Genomic DNA, 21,111 nt, shown 5'->3' on the forward strand with positions numbered 1-21,111 from the left:
CATACTGTTTATAAATTACAACATCAAATAATGCAAGCGAAGATATGAGGGTATTTTGAGCAAAAATTACAAACATTGTATTCGGGTTTCCTTTACATTGAGCACCAATTCACCATTCCAGATTCTTCAAACACTCTTGCCACTTAAGCTGCAAGTGCTGATTCGACTCAACGACTTTCCGAACCTTGACTCGTTCATACATGATTGGACATTCAACAGACCAACATGGAATATCAGAGTCAAGACTGTTAGCAAACCCACTACAGTCTCGACATATTCTCATTATATCCGTATGTTTAATTTCACTTGCTGATAAACGATGCATGACACTCGCATTGGTTTGAGCTGGTTTGCTACGACATTCTTCACATATTGATCCTGCGAAACGAAGTATCGATCCCAATGAGAAATGAAAGGGCAAAACGAAAAATGTCTTCAATGAAGAAAATGAGCTCTTACCAGCCTTTTTGGTAGCACGATGACAAACTGGACAACTATTTGATGTATAATAGCCATCAATGGTATTGTTCTTCCTGTTGAAATTGGTCGATTCACACACGTAGACAATAGCTCTGTCTACTTTTGGCACTTCTCGAAACCACGCCTTGACATCTATCAAGCATATACACTTCAGAATGAGAAAACACATAATATTTATCCCTTATAAGACGTAATCACCGCCCGACTTTCACTTACCAGCTCCAACTAGGTTGAACAATCGTTCTATAGGTTTGCGTATCTTTTCTTGATACTTGCTCTTGTTCAATTGAAATCCCCTAGATAATCGAATCAAAAACGAGCTCAATGATGCTTGGCATAATAGCAAACAAAAACCTTACAGGTTAGCTGCGGCAAGTTCAGGAGCTACACTCAATGTTGCAATGGCGGTCTTCTTATCCGCTGCGGCTGCCAACACAAATGGCTTTCGTTCAGCGAATTGTGGTTGAGCTCTGGGATCAAGTTGGAGCTCCCGCTTGGCCAATTCAGCACCTGCGGGTAGTGTCTTGGCCCTATCAAAAGCATGCATGATCAGCATCACTCGTCTTGAACCGAATATTGATGTCAAAAAACAGCTGTAGTTGCTGACCTATAACTTCCAAGTCTAACTTCACTGGAAATCAGGAAGTCAATCAACGACACTTTGCCGCTCTCCAATTTCACAATCTGGTTGATGATAAATTCTTTTACGGCTGATAAATCAGCAGTTCGAAACATGATTCTGCATAGACAACAACGATGAGCGTCAATCAATGAAATCAGGTAACCGAGACAAAGGATTCATACTTGAGCGCACGCTCTAAAATCTTGGCCACTGCGGGAAATTGATCACGTCTCACTGTCTCGATTCCTTTTGCATCAAATATAAAATCTTCTTGTTCAGGGTTCTCGAATGAAGCTCCAACATATTTCTTCTTGGCATATAAAAAGCATGGATGATACACCTGGTCACGTAAGAAAGTAGCCAAACGATAATTAGTCGGTGTGATAGGTAAAGTATGTCTTGCGCAAGAGGAAAGCGGGTTGAAACAAAACAAGCTCGAAATTCATTGACATTGATGAAGCATACCTTCTCAAACTTAAGCTTTACGGGATGAGGATTCTCGTCCGTCATGGCAGTAACAATATCCTTTGCAATATCAAATGCTTTGGATCGGAGACAGCCTTCCAGCACCACAAACAACGAGTCAGTATCTCCATATTGGACTTTGGCTCCCCATCTTTGTGGACTACCGTTGATTTTACTGATACATCGTTCAAGAGTATCGCGTCCTGTTTGCACGATGGCATCGGCAATCTCTGCACAAGGCATTCGACCTATTTTTGGAAACATGTTGGTCTATGCTAAAACAACCGCAAAACGAGAGCACAGGTTCAATCAAATACCAGTAGCTGAAGCTCCTGTGTAGCCATAAGTAACATTTGCAATCAGTTTCAGAGCCAACTGTCGAGATTCCAAAGTCTTGAGCAAATCCTGGACCCAAACACGAGTATCAGTCAAAGAGACTTAATACATAAGAATTGTCGTGCTGTTGACGCAAACCTTATTATCCTTGTAAGTTTTCATTGCAGCCTTCACCATGACTCGAGTATCCAAAATCTCTGTCAACATTCTAGCAAGAACACTTTGGCGAATGTGTGCTTTGACAAAGACCAATCCATTCGGTGCAACTGATGGTGAATTGTAAGCACATCCGGTAAGATACCGCTCCGCTAGAGAATGACCGGTGAGAGAGCTTCAAAACATACCAATCAGATGCTCTCGCAAAGCGGCGACTGTTTCTAGAGGCACTTCAAACTTGTCCAAGACACCGAGACGCTCCTTCTTTCCAATACACGGAACACGACCAATACAAGTCGAGTAACTTCCAAAAGCAAATGTTAACAGACAGAATAATTTCCAAGGGATTGGGAACCATTTGTCTCACCAATAATTGTAAGCAATCATAACCGACGGATAAAGCGATTGGAAGTCCAAAACCAATAATGGATCAGGGTAGAAGCCTGATCGTGGCTCCATGACAAGAGGTGTACATTCTAGAGCTCTTTGTTGACGCACCTAAATCATTATGGACATTAGCAAAAATACGAGATGCAAAATGTTTCAATACTCACTTGCTCATAGCTGGGAGAGAGCAAAATCAGATTCTCTGGACGTGTAATGCGACTCATGATTGCTTCAACACGAAATTGTGAGCCACGAGTGAGCACAGAGTAGAATGGCATTCCAAAGATTCTCGCATATTCACTATCATAAGCCAGTTGTCAAACTCGATCATTGTGTAAAAATGGTATGAATTCTACCTTGTCCTTCGTATGAAATCTGTGGCCTCCAGAATCTCAAGTGGGTACTGCACTCGGTTCAGAAAATAGTCAACAGTTCTCCACCTTGTCAGCATTACTGGTAACCTCCCGCCTTTCCACGTAGCAGTTCCTTGCCACCATTGAGTCAACGTTCGAGTTTTAAATACAGGTATACGAGAATGAAGTACATGAAAGACAAGAGTCGGTAGAGAATAGCTCGTGAGGTTGAACTCTCCTCTCATCAGTCTCCACACATTCAAAAACATTCTACCAGAAGCTTCAGCGATGGAATTCTGACGAAAAGCCCATTCAGTCTTCTTTGATGGGTTGCGAGGGGTCGCAGAATCTTTTATCAGTCGAGATAACTGCGGAAGAAGATCGATTTCTGTACCAGCAGAAAACGTTCGTTAGAGAAGCCTGCAGAGAAACTGTGGAAGCGATGAGAGGCATACCAAAAACCGCTGCTCTGTCAGTAACATAACCCCATGATGCATTGTGAATTTCGTGTCCGCTCAATATATCTGGATCAAAGTCTCTGACTAATTTGATCAAACCTTCAATTATGGCTCGTTCGTTATCTACTTGCATAATGTTGCAATCTGATATTGCTGTCTTGTACAGTGGATGTTCGTCCTTGACAGTTATGATACCAACATGATATCTACAACAAAAACTCAAACTAGTGAGAATTCTTTATAATGGTCGATACATTAAGAGATTTCGACGAACCCTTCTTTGTGACCATTCGTTACATATCGGTGGTCATCTTCACTGTACAGACAATAGAAGATAGCGACGATTGGATCTTGTTTCGGATCTGGAAGCAAATCACCTCGACTCGTAGCTGTCAATAAGCAAGAACCTGTAAGTATACGACAAGGTCAACAAAGTCAACAAACTGGTGGTCTATCGTACCAAAGACTTCCAAGGATATCACGCGCAAATATTCTCGTTCTCTCTTGATGCTGTCTGATTTAGAGGTATTGAACTTGAAGCCGTATTTGTTAGCAGGTGTTGGACCATCAATCTATGCAACTCGCAATATCAGAGTAGCGTTCAAATGACAATGGTCAAAGTATGCAAACCTGAGAAGGTGCTCCTCTAGTGGTTGTTGACACTGGATCATCATCTTCTTTCTCCCTCATCAAAGCAGGTAGTGGAGCACCAGAATCGAGGACTAACAAAGCAGTACAGTCGGTACATTGTATATGAATGAATCTTCTCAAAGAATGCTCTCACCTGCATTTTCATGTTCTAAGAGTTGTTCTACTGTGCCATTTGAATGCATGTGAATCCAATTCGCAGCTTCAACATAAGAAGGAGGTGGTTTGGCAGGGCCCCACACATTCCTGAATTCTCGAAGCGTACCACCACCTACTGCATTTTTATAATACTCTATACGAGAGATTGGAGCCGGAGTCTCATCAAAGCCGATTCGTGGATTAAACTTTGGCAGATCCGAAACTTGATTTGACTTTAGCACTCGACGAGTATTGGCATACTCCAAAGCATGTTGTGGTACATCTTTCGGATTGGAGTAATACGGGATTTGATGTAGCTGTGCTTGTAATCCAAAGGCTTTCATGGTACTGATTGCTTCTTCGGCAGTCGGTGCTTCATTAAGACGGTAGACACCATGACGTGAAGGAGAGGTTACGGAAGGAGGAGAGTGATAAAATGACCATTTTTGTTCAGGAGCCGGCTTCGTGGGTGACCATAGTTGATCAATAGACGTCGAGTTAAAAATGGTTGGAGCTGGAGGTCTCGAGTCGAAGATGGTTCGAGCAATAAGCGCTGAACTGAGGACCGCCGGTGCAGGTGGTTGATCCTGAAAACGCACTCGTTTCTGCCCGAAAAATATCACTGTAAATCTACAAGAAGTTCTCAACCCGGAAAAACAAGTAGTGTGTCAGGCACTTACACGTGGTTGATCAGAATCCTCATGTCGCCTCTTCTTCGTAGAAAGAGTTCTTGCAATCTCTTCATCGTCGTCATTGGCACCATCGTACTGTGGGATTCTATTACTAGCAGATGGCGAGGTCATTTCCTCGTCATCTTCTTCTACAATGTCGTCCGTGGCCTCTAGATTATCATTGTATCTTTCGCTATGGTCGACGACTTCTTCCTCTTCTTCAAAATCCTCAACGATTTCGTCTTCACGGTCGAGTATTGGTGGAGGAACGACTTGAGGTCTTCTCACCGGAGAACTTAATGAAGTTTTCTGACCAAACACAGGCCCATCAATTGGTATAGACCTGGGTGGCGATGTAAACTTTGATGTATCGAGGCGTGTTTTAAATGGAGAAGTACTACTCAGCGGAAATCGAAGTCCTGTCGCGTTTTGACGACTTATCGGTGGTGGCTTGACACCCTCGGGGGATTTAGCTGCAGATATTCCACCATCATCATCATCATGAGACTTCTCACCTTCGTCCTCTTCAACATCACTAGTGCCAGTTTGGTCAGCATCACTCTCATGCATAACCTCTTCATTATTAATTTCTTCTACTGCTGAAGAGTAATCTGCTTCACTCGACAGTTCTTGATCGTCGTCAGATTCGGAGAGGACATCTGGAGCATTGTCCAATATTTCTTCTTCCTCCTCGTCTTCGTCCAGCCTCGAATCGACAACCTCGTCGTCATCAGGTTGTACTTCAGACTCTTCCAAATTGCGCAACGATTCAAGGATACTGGCCATTTCGGCTTGTGACGATGATCCTATTTCTCCTTTGGGAGTTTGTTGTGAGGCTGCTTTTGAAGTGACTTGCGATTTACGATCCTATAAAAGCAAAAGATCAGGTCAGCACTGTAGCGGAAAGTAGGAAATGAGCAATAACGTACTCTCGATGCTAAAAGCTCATCTACTACACTGGTGTCAACTACATGCTGGGTCACATTCACGCGAATTGAGTTTGAGGATACAGCTTTGGAGTCGTAGAGTGCCGAGACACTCATAAACAAGGTCTTGATTCCATCCTTCTCATTAAATACAGGGAAATTACGGTCAGGTTGTACACTGCGTTCTTCGAGTAACCTATCTAGTTTAGCTAAATCTCCATCCATTCTCTTCTTCCACGGTATTTGAGGATCTCTAGCACCTTTCTGGCTTGCTGGCGTTTGTATTTGAGTTTGCAGTCCAGCTGCATGCCGTCGTCGCATCTCATCCTACGAAAGGTGTTCGTTGTTAGAATTCCCTTTCGTTGAGAGGCTCTTGTGCCTGCACTCCACCTACTTCCCACAACACACCCAAAGACGGGACAAGTTGTGTAATAAGAGGAGTGCTTCCATTTTGCAAGTCTACTAGAGCTTGAGTTGGACGTTCCTGTAGAGTAGCTCGATTCAATATGTCCATAGGCCAGGCATCGACTTCCAGCTCACAAAAAGTCAGCTTTGGGACGTCTGCGCTTGTCGGCCATACAAGTTTTCGTTCGGTTGTGGCGTTTGTATAAAAGATATTGGGCAATAGCGGGTTTGGAGACGACGGGGCACTAGCTGGATGTGTATCAACTAACAACGAATATTGTCAGATGAGGAGCCAACTCTGTGCAGTCACGGGAGCTTACCATCAGGAAGAGGTTCACGAAACCGCGCATCAGATAACAACAAAAAAACGTTTCCAAACAGATTGTAATCGATAAAAAGCTGTTGGATAAATCGAATATGTGCCTCGTAAACTAGAAACTTTTCGTTCATGACAGCACCCTTCTCTAAAATCTCGACCATGGGCGTGACAAGCCCCGGGTTGACGACATAGATCTTGAGAAAGTAGGAGTAGCCACTGTGAAATCCATAAAATGGAATTGCCTTCACTGGTACAATAGCTCTAACATGCGTTTGTGGGCGTGGTGATTGTTGAAGGGCATTCATACAGACATTTATGGAGTGACCCAGCTGAGTTTTGAATGCTTCTACTGGTGTTTTTGGGGAAACCATTGTAAGTCACTGACGTCTCGAACGATCAAAGTCCGTCCTTCTTACACTCATCGATCGGGTGCGAGTAATTTACTAGCAGGTATGGATACAGCTATAAACGTGAATTTAGCGTTAGGCTTTCGCTCCACAGTTCGTTGCTCAAACTTTCGCTCAAACACCGAACGCAAAAGCTTCTACCAAATGTCACTTTCTGATGTATGGACCAAGATCAAATCCAAGACTTACGCGATGAAGAAATACACAAGCTTTCTGGCCGAGTGGAGTACTGCCATACAACCTTACAATAGGAGCTCTTGTGATTCTACCAAATTCACCGTCCTCTTCATCTACTCCAGGCCTCACGGGTGCTTGAAAGTAGTCGCAGCTGATGATCCGAAGTGCAAAGACAGCATCCTTCTTGGCGGCTGGCATGCCTGTCTATCTGTTTCCTTCCATACGCAACATAATCAACGCATGATATTTTGGACGTTTAGAGGCACTGTCGAGGAGTTTGAAAACTGTGTGTACAAATGCTATTTTGTTTCTGTCTATTTATTTGTTTATGCCTATTCCAATGCCAACTTGTTGTACCAGTTTCGGTTGGGGAAAACCAAGATGATTTTGGCGAATCTACATGAATTGTTCCATTGTCAGACCAATTCCTTTCAGAATACAATCCACTTCAATAGTGAACATGCCATGATCAGTGATTTCTTCAGGTTCCAGCTCACCCCAGATATTTGGAGGTTCTTCCATAAATGTCGTGCACCACGATCGTCCAACATTAGGAGAACATGAAATGCTAATTTACTCCCATCTGTTTATTCTTTTATTCCTATTCCACTGCCAACTTGCTGTTTAATCGTCGACAACCCATATGACAATGTCCATTTCAACTTTGTCGTTAAATCAAACATATCATAACCATTGAAAAGTGAATCCTCGTGAATTCCTCAATGCTTTGCTGTCCTGGTCGGATGGAGTCTTTTCTAATTCGCTATGCCAGACCAGCTCTCTGCTGGAGATGGAATTGGCTTGATGGTGGTAAAGCATTTCGATAATTGAGGAAGGTAGTTTGGCAAATCCATGATGGTAAATAATGCTACAGTGTCACTAGCAATACATATGCGAAATCAGCCTCGTTGTTCAATACTTTGAATCGACCTGCATAACGCCTCAAGGAAATACGTACATTGTATCGTTCTCATAGCAGTCAATCAAGAATGCGACGACATGGTTGATATCAAACTCAGCGGAATCATCAACTTCCGACCATAATCTGACATTAGTGCCTTTTCCTTGCCTCAAGTGCTCGTATGCTACTTCCCATATCTTGGTGAGCATGGGAATCTTTTCATTTACATTCAAAACGACTTGTTGAGCTTGGGTAGACGACCTCGAGTAGCAGCTACAGTCATTTCTTCACCAAATACATTTTTGAGTGATGGCCAGAGACGACTTTTGGAGCCACCTATCTATTCCGGCGATAGGCGACGATAGTATTGACGGCCAACAACCTCACATATTTGGCAGCATTCCAAGTATGTCGTTTTCGGAACCTAGGTTGCGTTTGATTGCCTTCACCAACACTGACCGCTCGTGTACTTTGGGCAATTTGTGCAACAGACTCTTTATCGGTTTGTGGTGCAGTAGAGTCTCCTCGTACTGGCTTTTGCCAATTTTGTTCTTTGGCTTTTATTTGCTGCGTGTCGAATGGAGGGTCATCAGCTTCACGTTTGGAAGATTTGGGAGCTTGAGTGTAGAATTGGGAGTTCATTCGGTCGTTGTTAAAGTATGGATTACCAGATTGGTTGGACTATATAGCGAAGTCATACCCATTGCTGCCCAGGCATCAGCAGCTTGTCTAGACTTTGGTTTGTTCGCTTTATCGTTGTAGAATGGTCACCAATCTTTGGCCTAGAAGGACAATTGAGGTTAGAAAACTATTATCGTAAAATCTAAAAGGCTATAGAAAATATTCATATCCACTGTCTCCGGGTCTCCTGTTGCCAATGATTCTTCCAAGACGACAAAAAAGTCATTCTTACGGCATACAGTGTTTTGACCAAGTCTAATAGCCTTTGAGAGCCGCAGAGTCCCAGAGGAAACGAAATGAACTTACTTTCCAGCAGCCACAGCTCGTCCTTTGTCACCACTAGCAATTGTCTGTATCGCTGCCAAACTTTTGATGAAAGAACGAAGAAAAATCAATGTGACCAAAGCACGGTCAGTAAAACGCCACGCTCTCAATTAAAGTGAGGGATGAAGGAAAACCTATACATTGAAAGACACTGACTATCTTTATTTATGTACATTGATTGCCGGCAGTCTTGCAAAATTCAAAAACTTGTTTTGTGCCTTCGCCAGTCAACGCCTTACAGCACCAGAACCCAGGTATACGAGGTTGGACCGATCTTCAATCAAAGCAGCTTTAATTTTTCACGCAGCGCCTTCCTCGTATTGGCTTGACCGGACGTTGATCGCATTCTTCAACACAAAATAAACAATCAGACACATAAGACTTCTGCAAAGTTATATATTCGACATATGCTTTACAAATAGTATTGCGGTAGTGATTCTACTCTAGTCTTGGCCACTCTTCCGAGATGCTATTTCATATAGTACGTCCTCCTATGGCCTAGCACCATTTCATTTCCTTGCTATCTATCATTGCTGTACTGCGAGCACTCAATATGATTCCCGCTGGCTCCTACGCCGACACACATGACTATTTGATATTTGGCGTTCCTTCTCAGGGCAGCGTCGTCGAGCCTGAAGGCGCCATTCAACATCTTTTGAGCATCACCAAATGGAATAGAACCATTGGGAGGAGGAGGTCCATCACAAAGCCTGCCAGATACGAATTTTGACGGATCAAATAGAAGCAAATTCCTTTTGTCGCTCTTGATCTTTTCTATTCCTACTATAGTGCGAGAGTGGCCTTGATGTTGTAAGAATAGACATGGGAGGTCCTGAGACACCCTGATACCGTTCATTGCTATTGATGGCCTGATACGTATTGGATTCTCCTCGCCCTCAAAGTACCTACGAAACGTGGATTTGTAAGTGTAGTTTATAAAGGTATTCTCAGATACACTGTCTTCAACCACAGAAAAAGCCGCCAAAACCAGCTACCTTTGCACAAAGTCCAATAAAGACGTATGCGAGCCATCAGGATCGGGATTGATGATTTCCAATACGTGGATCTTCACGTTGAAATATTTGAGGAGAGCGGCTGTTTCTGAAGCTCCAATCCATTTCCGTGTATCGACGAGACGATTTTGCAGTTGTCGAGCACCATCCTGATTGTGGATTTGCAAGCTTAGCTGTTCTATGCTTGCAACAATTTTGTTGCGAAAGAAACAACGCACTTACAGGATCGATTCCTTGCTTCCATGCTCTCTCAATATACTGTTGAAGTCGCGGTATGCTCGGTATTTTCAATTCATTTGTTTTTTCGAGCAGCTGCTCTGCCAGATGACTTCCATATTGACTTCCGAGAATACTCGACATCATATTTTGTAGATTGAGATATCCACAGCAACCCCATCTATCACCAGCTGGATAGGGAAAATACGTGGTAGCGGGTAAGCACAAATAAGCACTTGTAGTTGTGTTAGGTGAGGTTCCCTTCGTAGGACCATATTGCGAGATTTTCAACACAGCTTCCAGTCGTGGAATGATGCCGGTTATAGATCTAGGGCAGTCTACAAGAGCATTTCTGACTAGCTCTATGCGAGCAGAGTTTGGAAGAGCTGGCTTATTGCTGGATGAGCCGGCATCTGAGGACTGTTGAGTGACTGCTGGTGTTGTGGAGGACGAATCACCAGCAGCACTTGAAGGCTGCTGTCGACCAAGGCTAGATTCCATCTCGGCCCAAGGCATTTCAAATTCAGGATTTTGGGTCTCTTGAGCAACAAGTTCATTCTCCTCTTCCATAAGCTAAAGGTGAGAGCTTTGTGAGTTGATGTCGACTTGAAGTTCACGTTCCATGCAAAAGTAAACAGCGAGACTTAACTGCCAAAGTATGCTGCATGACATGATCATCAAATGCATCAGATGGAACTTGTAGCATACAGTTTGGACAAGCCCTAATTGTTGGCCTTGCATCTTCAAAGTGCGAATTGACGTGGTTTTCTATAGATTGCAATGGTACAAGCCTACTGCATACAGGACATTCGCTATTATCTTCCATTTTGAGTCTCTTCGCTTGCCTTTCCTCCATCTCGTCGCAAACTGACAAGAGCTTCGTTTGCAACGTTCTATGCCGCAGAGATGCAAGAAAAGCGTGTTATCTGGATATATATAAACGTTGATAGTGTTTAAATCCTTCAGGACGCGTCGCCGGCCTTTCGCTCGGGATAAAGCAAACATCAAACGCTTCTTCAAAATTTCGGAGATTGCAAACAATCCTTCTTGACGAAACAATCCAAAGCGGCATCTACTAAGAGCGGAATCTATATTCTTGTCAGTCGAAAGCCATGGCACAGAGACCAAAGAGCTCGTCCAATTCCCTATTGGATGATGCATTCGGTGGAGCGAGTGCGCAAGCAAGAACAGGTACGATGCCCATCTAAACTGCATCATCTGAACAGTCTGAACAAAGCCTTTGAGCCCAGTCTCCAATTCTTGACCTGGTCTCTTGACCATTTCTCTGTTAATCGCCCTACTTGCCTCGTCTTTACAAAATCATTCAATTTTTGATATTGACTTGCCGCATCGTTTTGCCAGATGCCCTGCCATTTCCTATGACTGTGGAGGAACAGACTGCGTACGAAAAGCTATTTAGAATCGCGGACGCTGAAAACAAGAATGTCATTACACCGCAAACAGCTTACGAATTCCTATCCAAATCAAAACTCCCACAAACTACCCTATCTGAGGTATACGATTACTCAGGGTCTACTCCGTGTCTCATCGTTGCTAACTGTACGTGTGTCTCGCGTCTCTTAGATATGGACTGCCGCTGATTCTGAAAAACGTGGCTTCTTGACGAGAACAGGCTTCTTCAAGGCCCTAAAGTATATTGCTTTGGCTCAAACGGGAAGGCCCGTCAGCTCTGGTTTGAATGGAGGTAATGAAACAGAATAATTGGGACTCACAAGTTATCGCTCGTCTCTAAACGTATCATTCACGAATCGTAGCAACTCCGTTACCGGCACTTGAAGGAATCACAGGGCCAGTAGCTAGTCATAGAACCGGAGATAAAGCTGCCGCCAATGCATCATTCGAGTTGACTGATAGTGAAAAGGATAGGTTTCAGACTGCATTCCTTTCTTGCAAACCAGCGAATGGAACGGTATCTGGTGAAGCTGCAAGAGACGTCTTTCTCAAATCAGGTCTACCAACGGACCCTCTGTCCAAGATTTGGTATGATCGCGGGATGCTTGCCGGGTTTCGTTTGCACTAGGTCAAGCATGCTAAATAAATCGATCAACTAGGACTTTGGTGGACACGTCAGGCAGCGGCAGATTAAATCAAAATCAATTCATGGTGGCCATGTACCTCATCTCAAAGCTGAGATCAGGTGCATTGTCCCAAGTACCACCATCAGTTCCGCAAGCACTTTGGAATATTGTTGCGTTGGCAGTATCTCCTCCCGCTTCGCCCATGCCTACTTTGGCCAGAACACCACCATCTACACCAGGCCCAGCAAATGGAATGCCTCGCCCCTCACAAACACCACAAGCCATGACTCCACAGTCTGCTGCTGGTGATTCATGGGCTGTCCCAATGGCTGATCGAACATCATATACTGCATACTTTGAGAAACTAGATGTTGGTAATCGAGGTTATTTGACTGGTGAAGATGCCTACCAATTCTTTGTCAAGTCAAAATTGCAGGAAGTTGATTTGCATCGAGTTTGGTAAGGACTGCAAAAAAGTGAAATGTAGCAAATGGATGCCTTCTGAGCAACCCCACATTGATGCTAACATGCGTACATTCAAACAGGGACTTGTCTGATGTTAACAAGGCAGGAAGATTGACAAAGGACGAATTCATTTTAGCCATGTTCTTAATCAATATGAGGATGGCCGGACAAGACCTACCACTGTCGTTACCTTCCAATCTTATACCACCATCTAGCAAATCCATGAGTAATAGAAATCCATCCACCAACTCACTCGGTATCGCCGCAAGTCTGCCATTCCCAACTAGTAATATGGTTAGTCCTGCTCCACGGTCATCAGTCACTCAAGAACGAGATTTACTGTCTCTGGATGTGGATCCCTTCTCTCGTAAGAGTCCTGATCCGGTTTTATACTTTTTTTGTTGCTGATGTATTTAGCCCATTTCTTCTAGCTCGCGCCGCTACAGCATTTCCACCATTGAGCTCGTTGGGTACTACACCGTCGAGTATGGCTCTTCCGACTGTTGGTCTGGGCAATACTGCAGCGGATGTGCAAGCTCGAGAAAAGGAACTCACCATGCAAAAGCAACAATTGGCTGATACCCAAAGTCAATTGTCTACCATGGGCCCTGCTACTGAAGAACTGCGTACCAGACGTACTGCTCTGGATTTAGAATATAATCAAGTAATGGAAACTAAGAGACAGCAAACCGTAAAACTAGCTCAAGCTCGTGCCATGTTTGAGGCTGAAAATGTGAATGTTGGAGAATTGGAGGCTGCTTTGAGTCGAGAGCTACAAATAGCAGAGTTGTCAAGACAGGAACTTGCTGCTGCAGAGGCCAATCGAGAAACACTAAAAACTCAAGCAGAAGGTATAACAGCCGCTCTCAATCAAGCCCGTGCAGATGCTGCTGAAGTCCAACGACGAGTCAAGGACGTAACAGACCAAGCCAACACCATTCGAGCTCAAATCGATGCTCTGAGAAATGAGCGTCAGCAACAAAGCACATATATTACCCAACAACAACAAGTATTATCAGGAACGACAGAAGCCATCGAGTCTCTACGACTGTCATTACAACAAGAGAATCAGCGATTACAGGAAGATCAGAAACGAGCCAATGCTATTGCTACTCAAGTCGTTGCTCAGACTAGTCTTTTAGAGAAGGAGAGAGCCAGTCATAATGTGCAAATGTCTAGTATAGGAAAGGAGAGGTCGGATTTGGCTCAAATCATTGCTGCTGCAGAACATCAAAAAGCAGCTGCTGAAGAAGCGTTGAAGAAATTAGGTGCTGAAAAGTCTGGTGCAGTATCCAAGTCTGCTTCTGTAGCTAGTTTGAGTCCTGTGACTCCTGCTAGTGCACCTGTAGCTAGTAGTGCTCCAGCTGCAAAGTCTGTAGTGAGTCTTGCATCCATGCCCACGTCGCTGTCTTTGTTTTAGAAGGGTTGTAATATCGAGCTCACATGTTGAACTCGTCATAGGTTGAATCCGCATCGTCAGCACCAACTACACCAGCAGTAGCCAAGCCTGTAGAAACAGTAGCTCCAGCGGTCAAGGCAGATGATTCATTGGCGTCATTCGATCAACGTATGTGAAGTTGCACGAGAACGACGCTGAAACTTCATAAATCTTATGACTAAATCCTTTTTTTGCTAGGCTTCCCTGATATTGGGAGCGCACCAGCAGCTGTGACTCCAGCACCTATAAACACTAGTGCCCCAGTTGCTACAAAACAAGCTACCACTGCTCCAGCCGTAAAAGCAGCAACTACACCCGCTGCTACCACAACACCATCTGCAGCGAAAACCACGACATCACCTCCAGCATCCAAACCAACTACACCACCATCAACACCAGCAATAGGAAATGGTACAGCTAAAGTTGCTGCTGCTACCGCCCCTGTTGCTGCCAAAATAGTTGCTCCAACAACCACTACTAGTAGTACTCCTGCTGCAGTTGGAACACCCATAGCTGCAAAATCTACAGAAAAGGATTCATTAGAAGATCTCATGAGCTCAAATCAACCCAAAAAAGTAGCACCAGCCCCACCACCATCTAAAGCAGGTGCTGTGAAGTCACCAGAGTCATCAAAACCTACTTCACCAGTGAGTAGTCTCGCTTGTTTTGAAGAAAAAATTATGCATACGTTATACCACCCTGGGGGGTTTTGTTGGTCTGCATAATGCTGAAACTATAAATTTCATTGTGTGCTAATTATCACGTTTTTACTAGACTGGTTCTGGAACATCTACACCAATTGGAACGTCATTAACAAACATAGCACCTGCAGCAGCCAAAGTAGCCACAACGACGACTCCAGCAGTTGCTCAATCAGCTGCAGTAGCGCCAACAACAGCAGCAGCTGCTGCTGCTCCAGTCGTAGCAGCTACAGCCGCCAAAGTCACGAGTGAACCACCGGTATTCGCTGTAGCTCATTTTTTTTGCGTATTCGTCTAACCTCCATATTTTTCGATGTTAGATGCCACCACAAGCTACAAAACCATCTAAAGGTTAGTGTGGTAACTCTTGCTGCCCACTCCAACACCACAATAACTTTTTCTCAATGATAGCACCTGGAGCCTCGACCGATCCAACAACAGTCACATCACCAGTAGTAGCCGCAGCTCCTTTTGAAGCCAACTTTGATGAAGCCTTCAAAAATCCAACCCCTGTAGACACCTTTGGTGCTCCTTCGCCCGCTCTCACTGCCAGCACCACTACAGCAGCAAAGAAGGCAGTGAATGTCGACATTGATAAAGAATTATCAGGATTACAAGGTGCTACTGTAGTAGATAAAGGAGATGTATTTGCAGATGATTTGAAAGCAAATGATGCCTTTACCTTTGATCCATCATTCAAATCTACGGGTGGTGATGATCCATTTGCTGCATTTGATTCCAAGTCGAATGGGAAGGGAGGAGCAGGAGACTTTGGATTTGAAGATGCATTCGCTATGGTTAAGGGACATGCTGGTGCTGGTGGTTCTCCTACTGATGATGTTGAGCAAATGAAGACGTTGTTGGATATGGGTTATACGAGAGGTGAAGTTTCCTCTATCTTTGATTCCTTGAACTTCCTTTTTCCTTCCTTTGATCAAGGCAATGCTGATATCTCTCTCTGTATTATTTCTTTTTTAGAGCAAGCTGTTGGTGCATTAGACAAGTCAGACTACCAGCTCGATAAAGCTTTAGAATTGTTAATGAAGTGAAGGGACAAGCATAAATTAGCTTAGTAAAATGCCGTCACAAATGTAATTTGGTTTTTTTTCTAATCGATTTCTTTTCCATGATACCAATCGAATCGTGAACTAGATCTTATGTCTTTTGTGGATGTTTTGTGGTTTTATTAGCTTTGGCAAAATCTACAGTGATGCTCAAGAAACTTGTTGTTTTCTTCTAATACTACTACTATTTGGTAAACTAGTTACTTTCGTACTGCTATATCCACAGCGGATGGTTGTTGAAATTCAAACTTGGACTCTGATCCTCGTAACTTGCAGTAGACACTACACCATACCATCCCTCAGACAACCATTGCGTTATCGGTTTCCGTATCGGCACTTCAACTTTTGACTCTACTACTACTTGTTCAACTGTACTCGGTATAACTTGTGACTGTGGTATCATCCCAACCCACTCAGCAGCAAAAGGCAACAAATCAGACCCCGACTGTTGCGTGTTTATAATACTAGCATCCCAACTAACTCGTTTCGGCGTCATTTTCTTCTTACAACATCGTGTTGTCGCCAGTCCATTCCCACAGACATGACTTGACTGGTATTCTCTGACCTCGGCAGCATGCACACGTTTCAGTATGGATATCTGCGCGGTTGATAACGTAACGAGACTTGTTTCTGGTGACGCCATGGACTCACATTCGGGGATAGAGTCGAGCAGGATGGAGTGGTGTTCGCATTTTGAGGGGGTTGAGCAGCATGCGACTGCTAGTTGTAGTAATGAGAGCGTGATATTTATAGCTGGAGTTGTTATAGTTGGTTTTGATGGTGGAAACACGTCGTGCGAAGATGCTGTTGTGGTTGCGTCTCGGAGAGCAGCGATTTGTTTGATGGTGAGCGTGACGGTCGTGTCGGAGGACATGGAGAAGGATTCTGTAGATTTGTAGCGCCCGCATAGGACTGCGAGTTGGGTGAGTGATAGTGTTACAAGCGTGTCGGATTCTTGTATTTGATGTTTGTTGGTTTGTGATGTCGGTGTAATAGGTGGTGCTGGTGATGAAGAGTGGCCATTCTGAGATGATATTCCTGTTCCCATATTTGACGCGTAAGGACCTCTGTTGCGTTCTTGTAGTTTGGTCTTTCAAACTCTAAAAGTCAATTGTAAAATGTTGGCAAGTTTTCGTACATTGCGAGATTTCATCCAATCCAATCCCAATCGAGATGTATTTCCGAATAGGGCAATCTTCGGAATCTTTTTCACTGTCTCTCATCCTTGCAAGACTTCAGTATTATGCTGCATCCTCTCAAAATCGATACGTCGTGACAAAAATTACGCAAACAGCAACGACCACCCAAACGGAAATAAGACAAAAAGTCAGAGCACTCAGATCAAAGTCAAATAAATGGTATTTGTCAGATAGATGTTTATTCAGTTTATACAAAACATTAATATCTTGTTTTGCTTGTTTGTGTTAATATGAGTCCTTACGGCAGTGGTCACTTACGACAACCGTTACTGTTTCTCCATGTTGATGGGCCATTACAATTATGTTTTAAAAGAGATGATTATAACCCCTGCTGCTGCTGCTTTTTTCTTCTTTCAAGCCTATACTATTAACCTACTACCATTTCTCGACTCGGCAAAGCTTAAATGCCCTGAAGCATTATCGTCCAAGTCTTCAAAGTAACCCTCATCGCCCTTAGACGATGTAGATTTCACTTCATCATCAGCAGCAGATACCAGAGTCTCATTCGAGTACATCCTTGGTGATATGATGTCGCTTTGCGGTGATGTTGGGGTGGTTGGTGTGTGGATGGCAGCAGCGGCAGCAGCAGATATGGCTACTTCGGATAATGGTACAAGGGCAGTCGGCACTCGGTTGAGAGTTGGTTTGGCAGCTACTTTGTAGTCTAGACGGTCGGTGAAGAGCTGTGATATTTGGGCATGGAATTGTGGGCAGAGGTAAAAGGCGAATCCTGATACAGGTACTCCAAGCCAGTCAAAGAGAGAGCTGGGATATTGTCGTAGTGAGCACAGGGACGGTCGCATTCCCAAGGGTTGTACTCGGACGGTCTTACTATCGGTGCTAGGAGTGTGATTTATGTTATAGCCTCGTACGGCATTTCCATTAAGAGCAGCTTCTCTTAGCTGTTGAGCTTGCAGTGCCCATCTCTCAAACCCAACCCATGCATGGTACTTCTCGTAATACCAGATCATAGCAATATTTGGAATGAGACATGAGAGTCGAATCCAAAAGCCGATCATAAGCGAGGTCTCTACATATGGGTGTAGTGGTGCCGAGGTTATAGACGACCATAAGAAAGCACTTTTATCTTCCCACCACGGTATTGGGTTTTGGCCTGGAATGAGGAGCTGACTAACTATAATCATAAAGACTAGATGTCCAATAAATAAATGGGCCTCGCCCAATCGATGGAATAGTGTAGCAACAGTCATTAATTGTTTTTGTAAACCGATACTGGTTTGGTCGCCATCCTTGTCACCGATTTTGTCAACACCAACATTCTTGAGGTGCAACAATTGTAAATCACTTTCTGGCGCAACCATGACATGCAAGATGCGTCTCAGACTGTATCCGGTATCGAGTGATCCCCATAAGTGTCGTTTGCCCTGAGTATATCGTGCCTGCATATAGCTGACAAAGCCCGAGAGTCCAGTACCAACTCCTTCAATATTACATTGGGAAGCGGGCGAGAAGATTGACTTTACGATTAATTGTCCTGATGTGCAGAAGAATGACTTTAAGTACATGTGCATGTCTTCTCCTATGGCTTCTGGACCAGCATCCCAGAAGTTGACCGATATGCACAAGTCCATGGATATTGAGTACGCTGAGCATGGGATCTTTATCGGCGATCCTGGATATAGGTTGGACATTACACCAATCGACCACATAATGTCGGTGATTCTGACAAAGACGGGTACGTCCTTGGCATTTCTAAGATCAGAAGTAGTTTTAGCAATAGATTCGAAGCTGCTGGTATCGCTCAAAAAAAGGTAGCAGAACACGCAATACATACCGATCGAAGATGGTCGATGGAGCAAACATCATGATTCTTCGTTGTTCCGGTGAGGCCACACAATAATGGTATGTAATGGATGCAAAGTAGTCTTCTGAGAAGCAAGTATCAGCTATTTGGAGGCAAAGGGTTAGCAAATGTTGTGTTGTGTCACGATGTTGTTGCACCCAAAAAAAAAGCTAAAAATCGCGAAAGCCAACTTAGCAGAATACACTTTCAGTAACTTACCATCCATGACAGTAAGCAACTCATGTTCATGTCGACTAGAGACCTTGGCCATCTGACTAGAAGCCCAAGCGACATTACTAGATTTGCCGCGGATTTCACCCTCCAAACCAACTGGATGTATAGTATGCACAATCTCATAAAAGAAGTCACCATACAGCTTCTTTAACGTATGAGCCTTTTGTCGAGAATTATGCTCTGACTCCTCCATTGCCAAACAAATCTTGTATTGGGTCAAGGCACGAGTATGGGATGCGAGGACATCCAGAGTCTCACACAAGGTTTCCATTTCTTCCTTGTAGTTTGGCAGGATTATTACATGTACTATCGTATCATAGGGCAGATCGTGTCTAGTGTCCATTCCATCTACAGTTCCAGTTTCGTCACAATACTTTTTCAGCCAGTCCGTGCAAGAGTGCTCTCTGGCATGCTTATTTCCAATGTAGACACCATATGCAGTGCGTATGTTGTTTAACAAAAAGTTAAAGTTTAGGCCGACAAAGTATATGCAATATAGAATTGGCGTGTAAGCAGGTCCGAAAATGGCAAATATGACTAATGAGATTAAGATAACACCGGGAACTCTTTGGAATATGTCCCTCCAAGGCATGCCCATAATATATTGCTGGATTGGCGAGAGTTGAGTACGTCGAAATGGCATTGTCCGATACGACGAGTTGGATGAGGGAGCCATGATGTGTTTTTGTCAAGGACTGTGCTGGTGATTACAATAATAGATAGGGATGAGGAGCAACGATAGAGGTTGAATGAAGAGCAGGATTCGAAGACTCGAGTGTTGGGTTTTTGTTTTTCGGTTTTCTTTACAGTCTTTGGTTGGAAGAAGCGGTGTAAGTTGAGATGCGATAGTTTTCCCAGAGCAATAAGGGGAGTGGGGGAAACACAAGGACATACTCACATCATATATGAGTATTCAGATCCGTTTGGTATTCTGCTATATGTTGTTCCTTGTGGATCCAAATAACACGCCAAAAAACCAATGATGAATGGTTATCTCTACACTCTGAGTTCTAAATGGGATGAAGTGATGGGGATGAGCGATGAGATATGGGCCATCAGATGGCAATCAGCCGTTTCCTCTATGCGTATGCTGTGCGTTTGACGGTTTCTTTTGCGAGGAGGGCAAATTGTTGAATGTGACTATTGTCGCCACCATTTGCCAAGTGTTTGAAAAAGGCACTATAGACTGACCTTCTGCAAGCTCTCACAAGGAGGGTATCTTCTACAGTCAAGTCTTACTCTACAGCGCGGGCCCTACTACCTCCACTTCTAACTAAATCCCTACGAGCGACGTAAAAACCAAAAGTGTGAAATTTGGATGTTTCTGGCGGGTCGAGAGCCACCCAAACAACTGTGCTTTTTGGGTGTCTCTAGCTCACAGACTGCAATCCTACGTGACAATCACTTACTTTGATGCTGCTCAGGTCCTCCTCAATCACTTCAAATCTCCGGCTATAAGCTAATTTCCACACTTGCTTTCTTGCAATGATAAAGCGAGCTCAAGGCTTTGCAACAAGGGACTACTCTTCACGATGTCCCACCAATTGGACGTAGAAGGCCTCGTGATATATCAACTAGGATGGCCTGCGGTCGTGTTTCATACAAGCTAGATATTTCAATCAAGTATGCAACGTGTTTCGTCCTCAGCTACAACCACAAAATTTGTCGCACCCACCCTGGTGGACTAACTTTTAAGCATTTTGGGAACCGATAACACGCTAAGTCCGTGTATACGACGCAATAATCACGTCGAGTCACTGCATGAAACGGTTAGATCCCCGTCTTCTTGCAGAGAACGTAAAGTCTAATATGTGTATTGCATGTTATACTAGAAATATGATTTTTGATGTATTAAGAGGTCGTATTGAAAGCGAGACAGATGTGATGATGTGATTGTTTCTGTTCGTGCGATTATTACTTGGGGCAAGTTGCGTAGTTGGTTCAGGAAGCACAACAAGGACTGGTGTTTTTCCCCGCGAAATCGTCGCGAGAGAGAGATCCCTGAGACGTAATCTTCGTAGCCCTGCACATGAGCTCTTCCTGCATCGGCGATGCTCCATGGCAATACAAGGGCATCAACCATG

General features: G+C 43.9%; 4 protein-coding genes across 4 annotated transcripts; 1 reads left to right on the forward strand and 3 right to left on the reverse strand.

Annotated features, from left to right (window-relative positions):
* Positions 1-109: 109 nt before the first annotated feature.
* On the reverse strand, positions 110-7,146 carry SmJEL517_g03712 (DNA-directed DNA polymerase; the record flags this gene model as incomplete). Its single annotated transcript, XM_031169640.1, has 24 exons — positions 110-378; positions 460-612; positions 697-776; positions 840-1,010; positions 1,088-1,219; positions 1,285-1,442; positions 1,568-1,815; positions 1,885-1,972; positions 2,042-2,211; positions 2,248-2,363; positions 2,427-2,557; positions 2,614-2,746; positions 2,803-3,187; positions 3,255-3,463; positions 3,532-3,664; positions 3,718-3,829; positions 3,888-3,979; positions 4,042-4,630; positions 4,724-5,581; positions 5,644-5,967; positions 6,035-6,309; positions 6,366-6,713; positions 6,781-6,826; positions 6,961-7,146. The coding sequence occupies 24 exons, from the start codon at positions 7,144-7,146 to the stop codon at positions 110-112; spliced, it is 5,406 nt and encodes a 1,801-aa protein (XP_031024324.1).
* Positions 7,147-8,185: 1,039 nt separating this feature from the next.
* SmJEL517_g03713 (uncharacterized protein) lies at positions 8,186-10,909 on the reverse strand (the record flags this gene model as incomplete). The annotated part of the gene is given in 7 exon segments (XM_031169641.1): positions 8,186-8,530; positions 8,550-8,631; positions 8,837-8,896; positions 9,439-9,759; positions 9,850-10,016; positions 10,090-10,656; positions 10,733-10,909. The coding sequence occupies 7 exon segments, from the start codon at positions 10,907-10,909 to the stop codon at positions 8,186-8,188; spliced, it is 1,719 nt and encodes a 572-aa protein (XP_031024325.1).
* A 286-nt stretch (positions 10,910-11,195) lies between these two features.
* On the forward strand, positions 11,196-15,775 carry SmJEL517_g03714 (uncharacterized protein; the record flags this gene model as incomplete). Its single annotated transcript, XM_031169642.1, has 13 exons — positions 11,196-11,274; positions 11,446-11,597; positions 11,668-11,788; positions 11,859-12,084; positions 12,156-12,581; positions 12,668-12,954; positions 13,019-13,965; positions 14,049-14,154; positions 14,224-14,672; positions 14,800-14,985; positions 15,047-15,077; positions 15,138-15,608; positions 15,705-15,775. The coding sequence occupies 13 exons, from the start codon at positions 11,196-11,198 to the stop codon at positions 15,773-15,775; spliced, it is 3,552 nt and encodes a 1,183-aa protein (XP_031024322.1).
* A 1,573-nt stretch (positions 15,776-17,348) lies between these two features.
* SmJEL517_g03715 (uncharacterized protein) lies at positions 17,349-19,703 on the reverse strand (the record flags this gene model as incomplete). Its single annotated transcript, XM_031169643.1, has 3 exons — positions 17,349-18,702; positions 18,785-18,896; positions 19,013-19,703. 3 exons carry the CDS (start codon positions 19,701-19,703, stop codon positions 17,349-17,351), a joined length of 2,157 nt encoding a protein of 718 aa, XP_031024323.1.
* Between the last annotated feature and the right edge of the window lie 1,408 nt (positions 19,704-21,111).

This window comes from Synchytrium microbalum, assembly GCF_006535985.1.
Source record: "Synchytrium microbalum strain JEL517 chromosome Unknown SmJEL517_scf0021, whole genome shotgun sequence".
NCBI lineage: Eukaryota > Fungi > Chytridiomycota > Chytridiomycetes > Synchytriales > Synchytriaceae > Synchytrium > Synchytrium microbalum.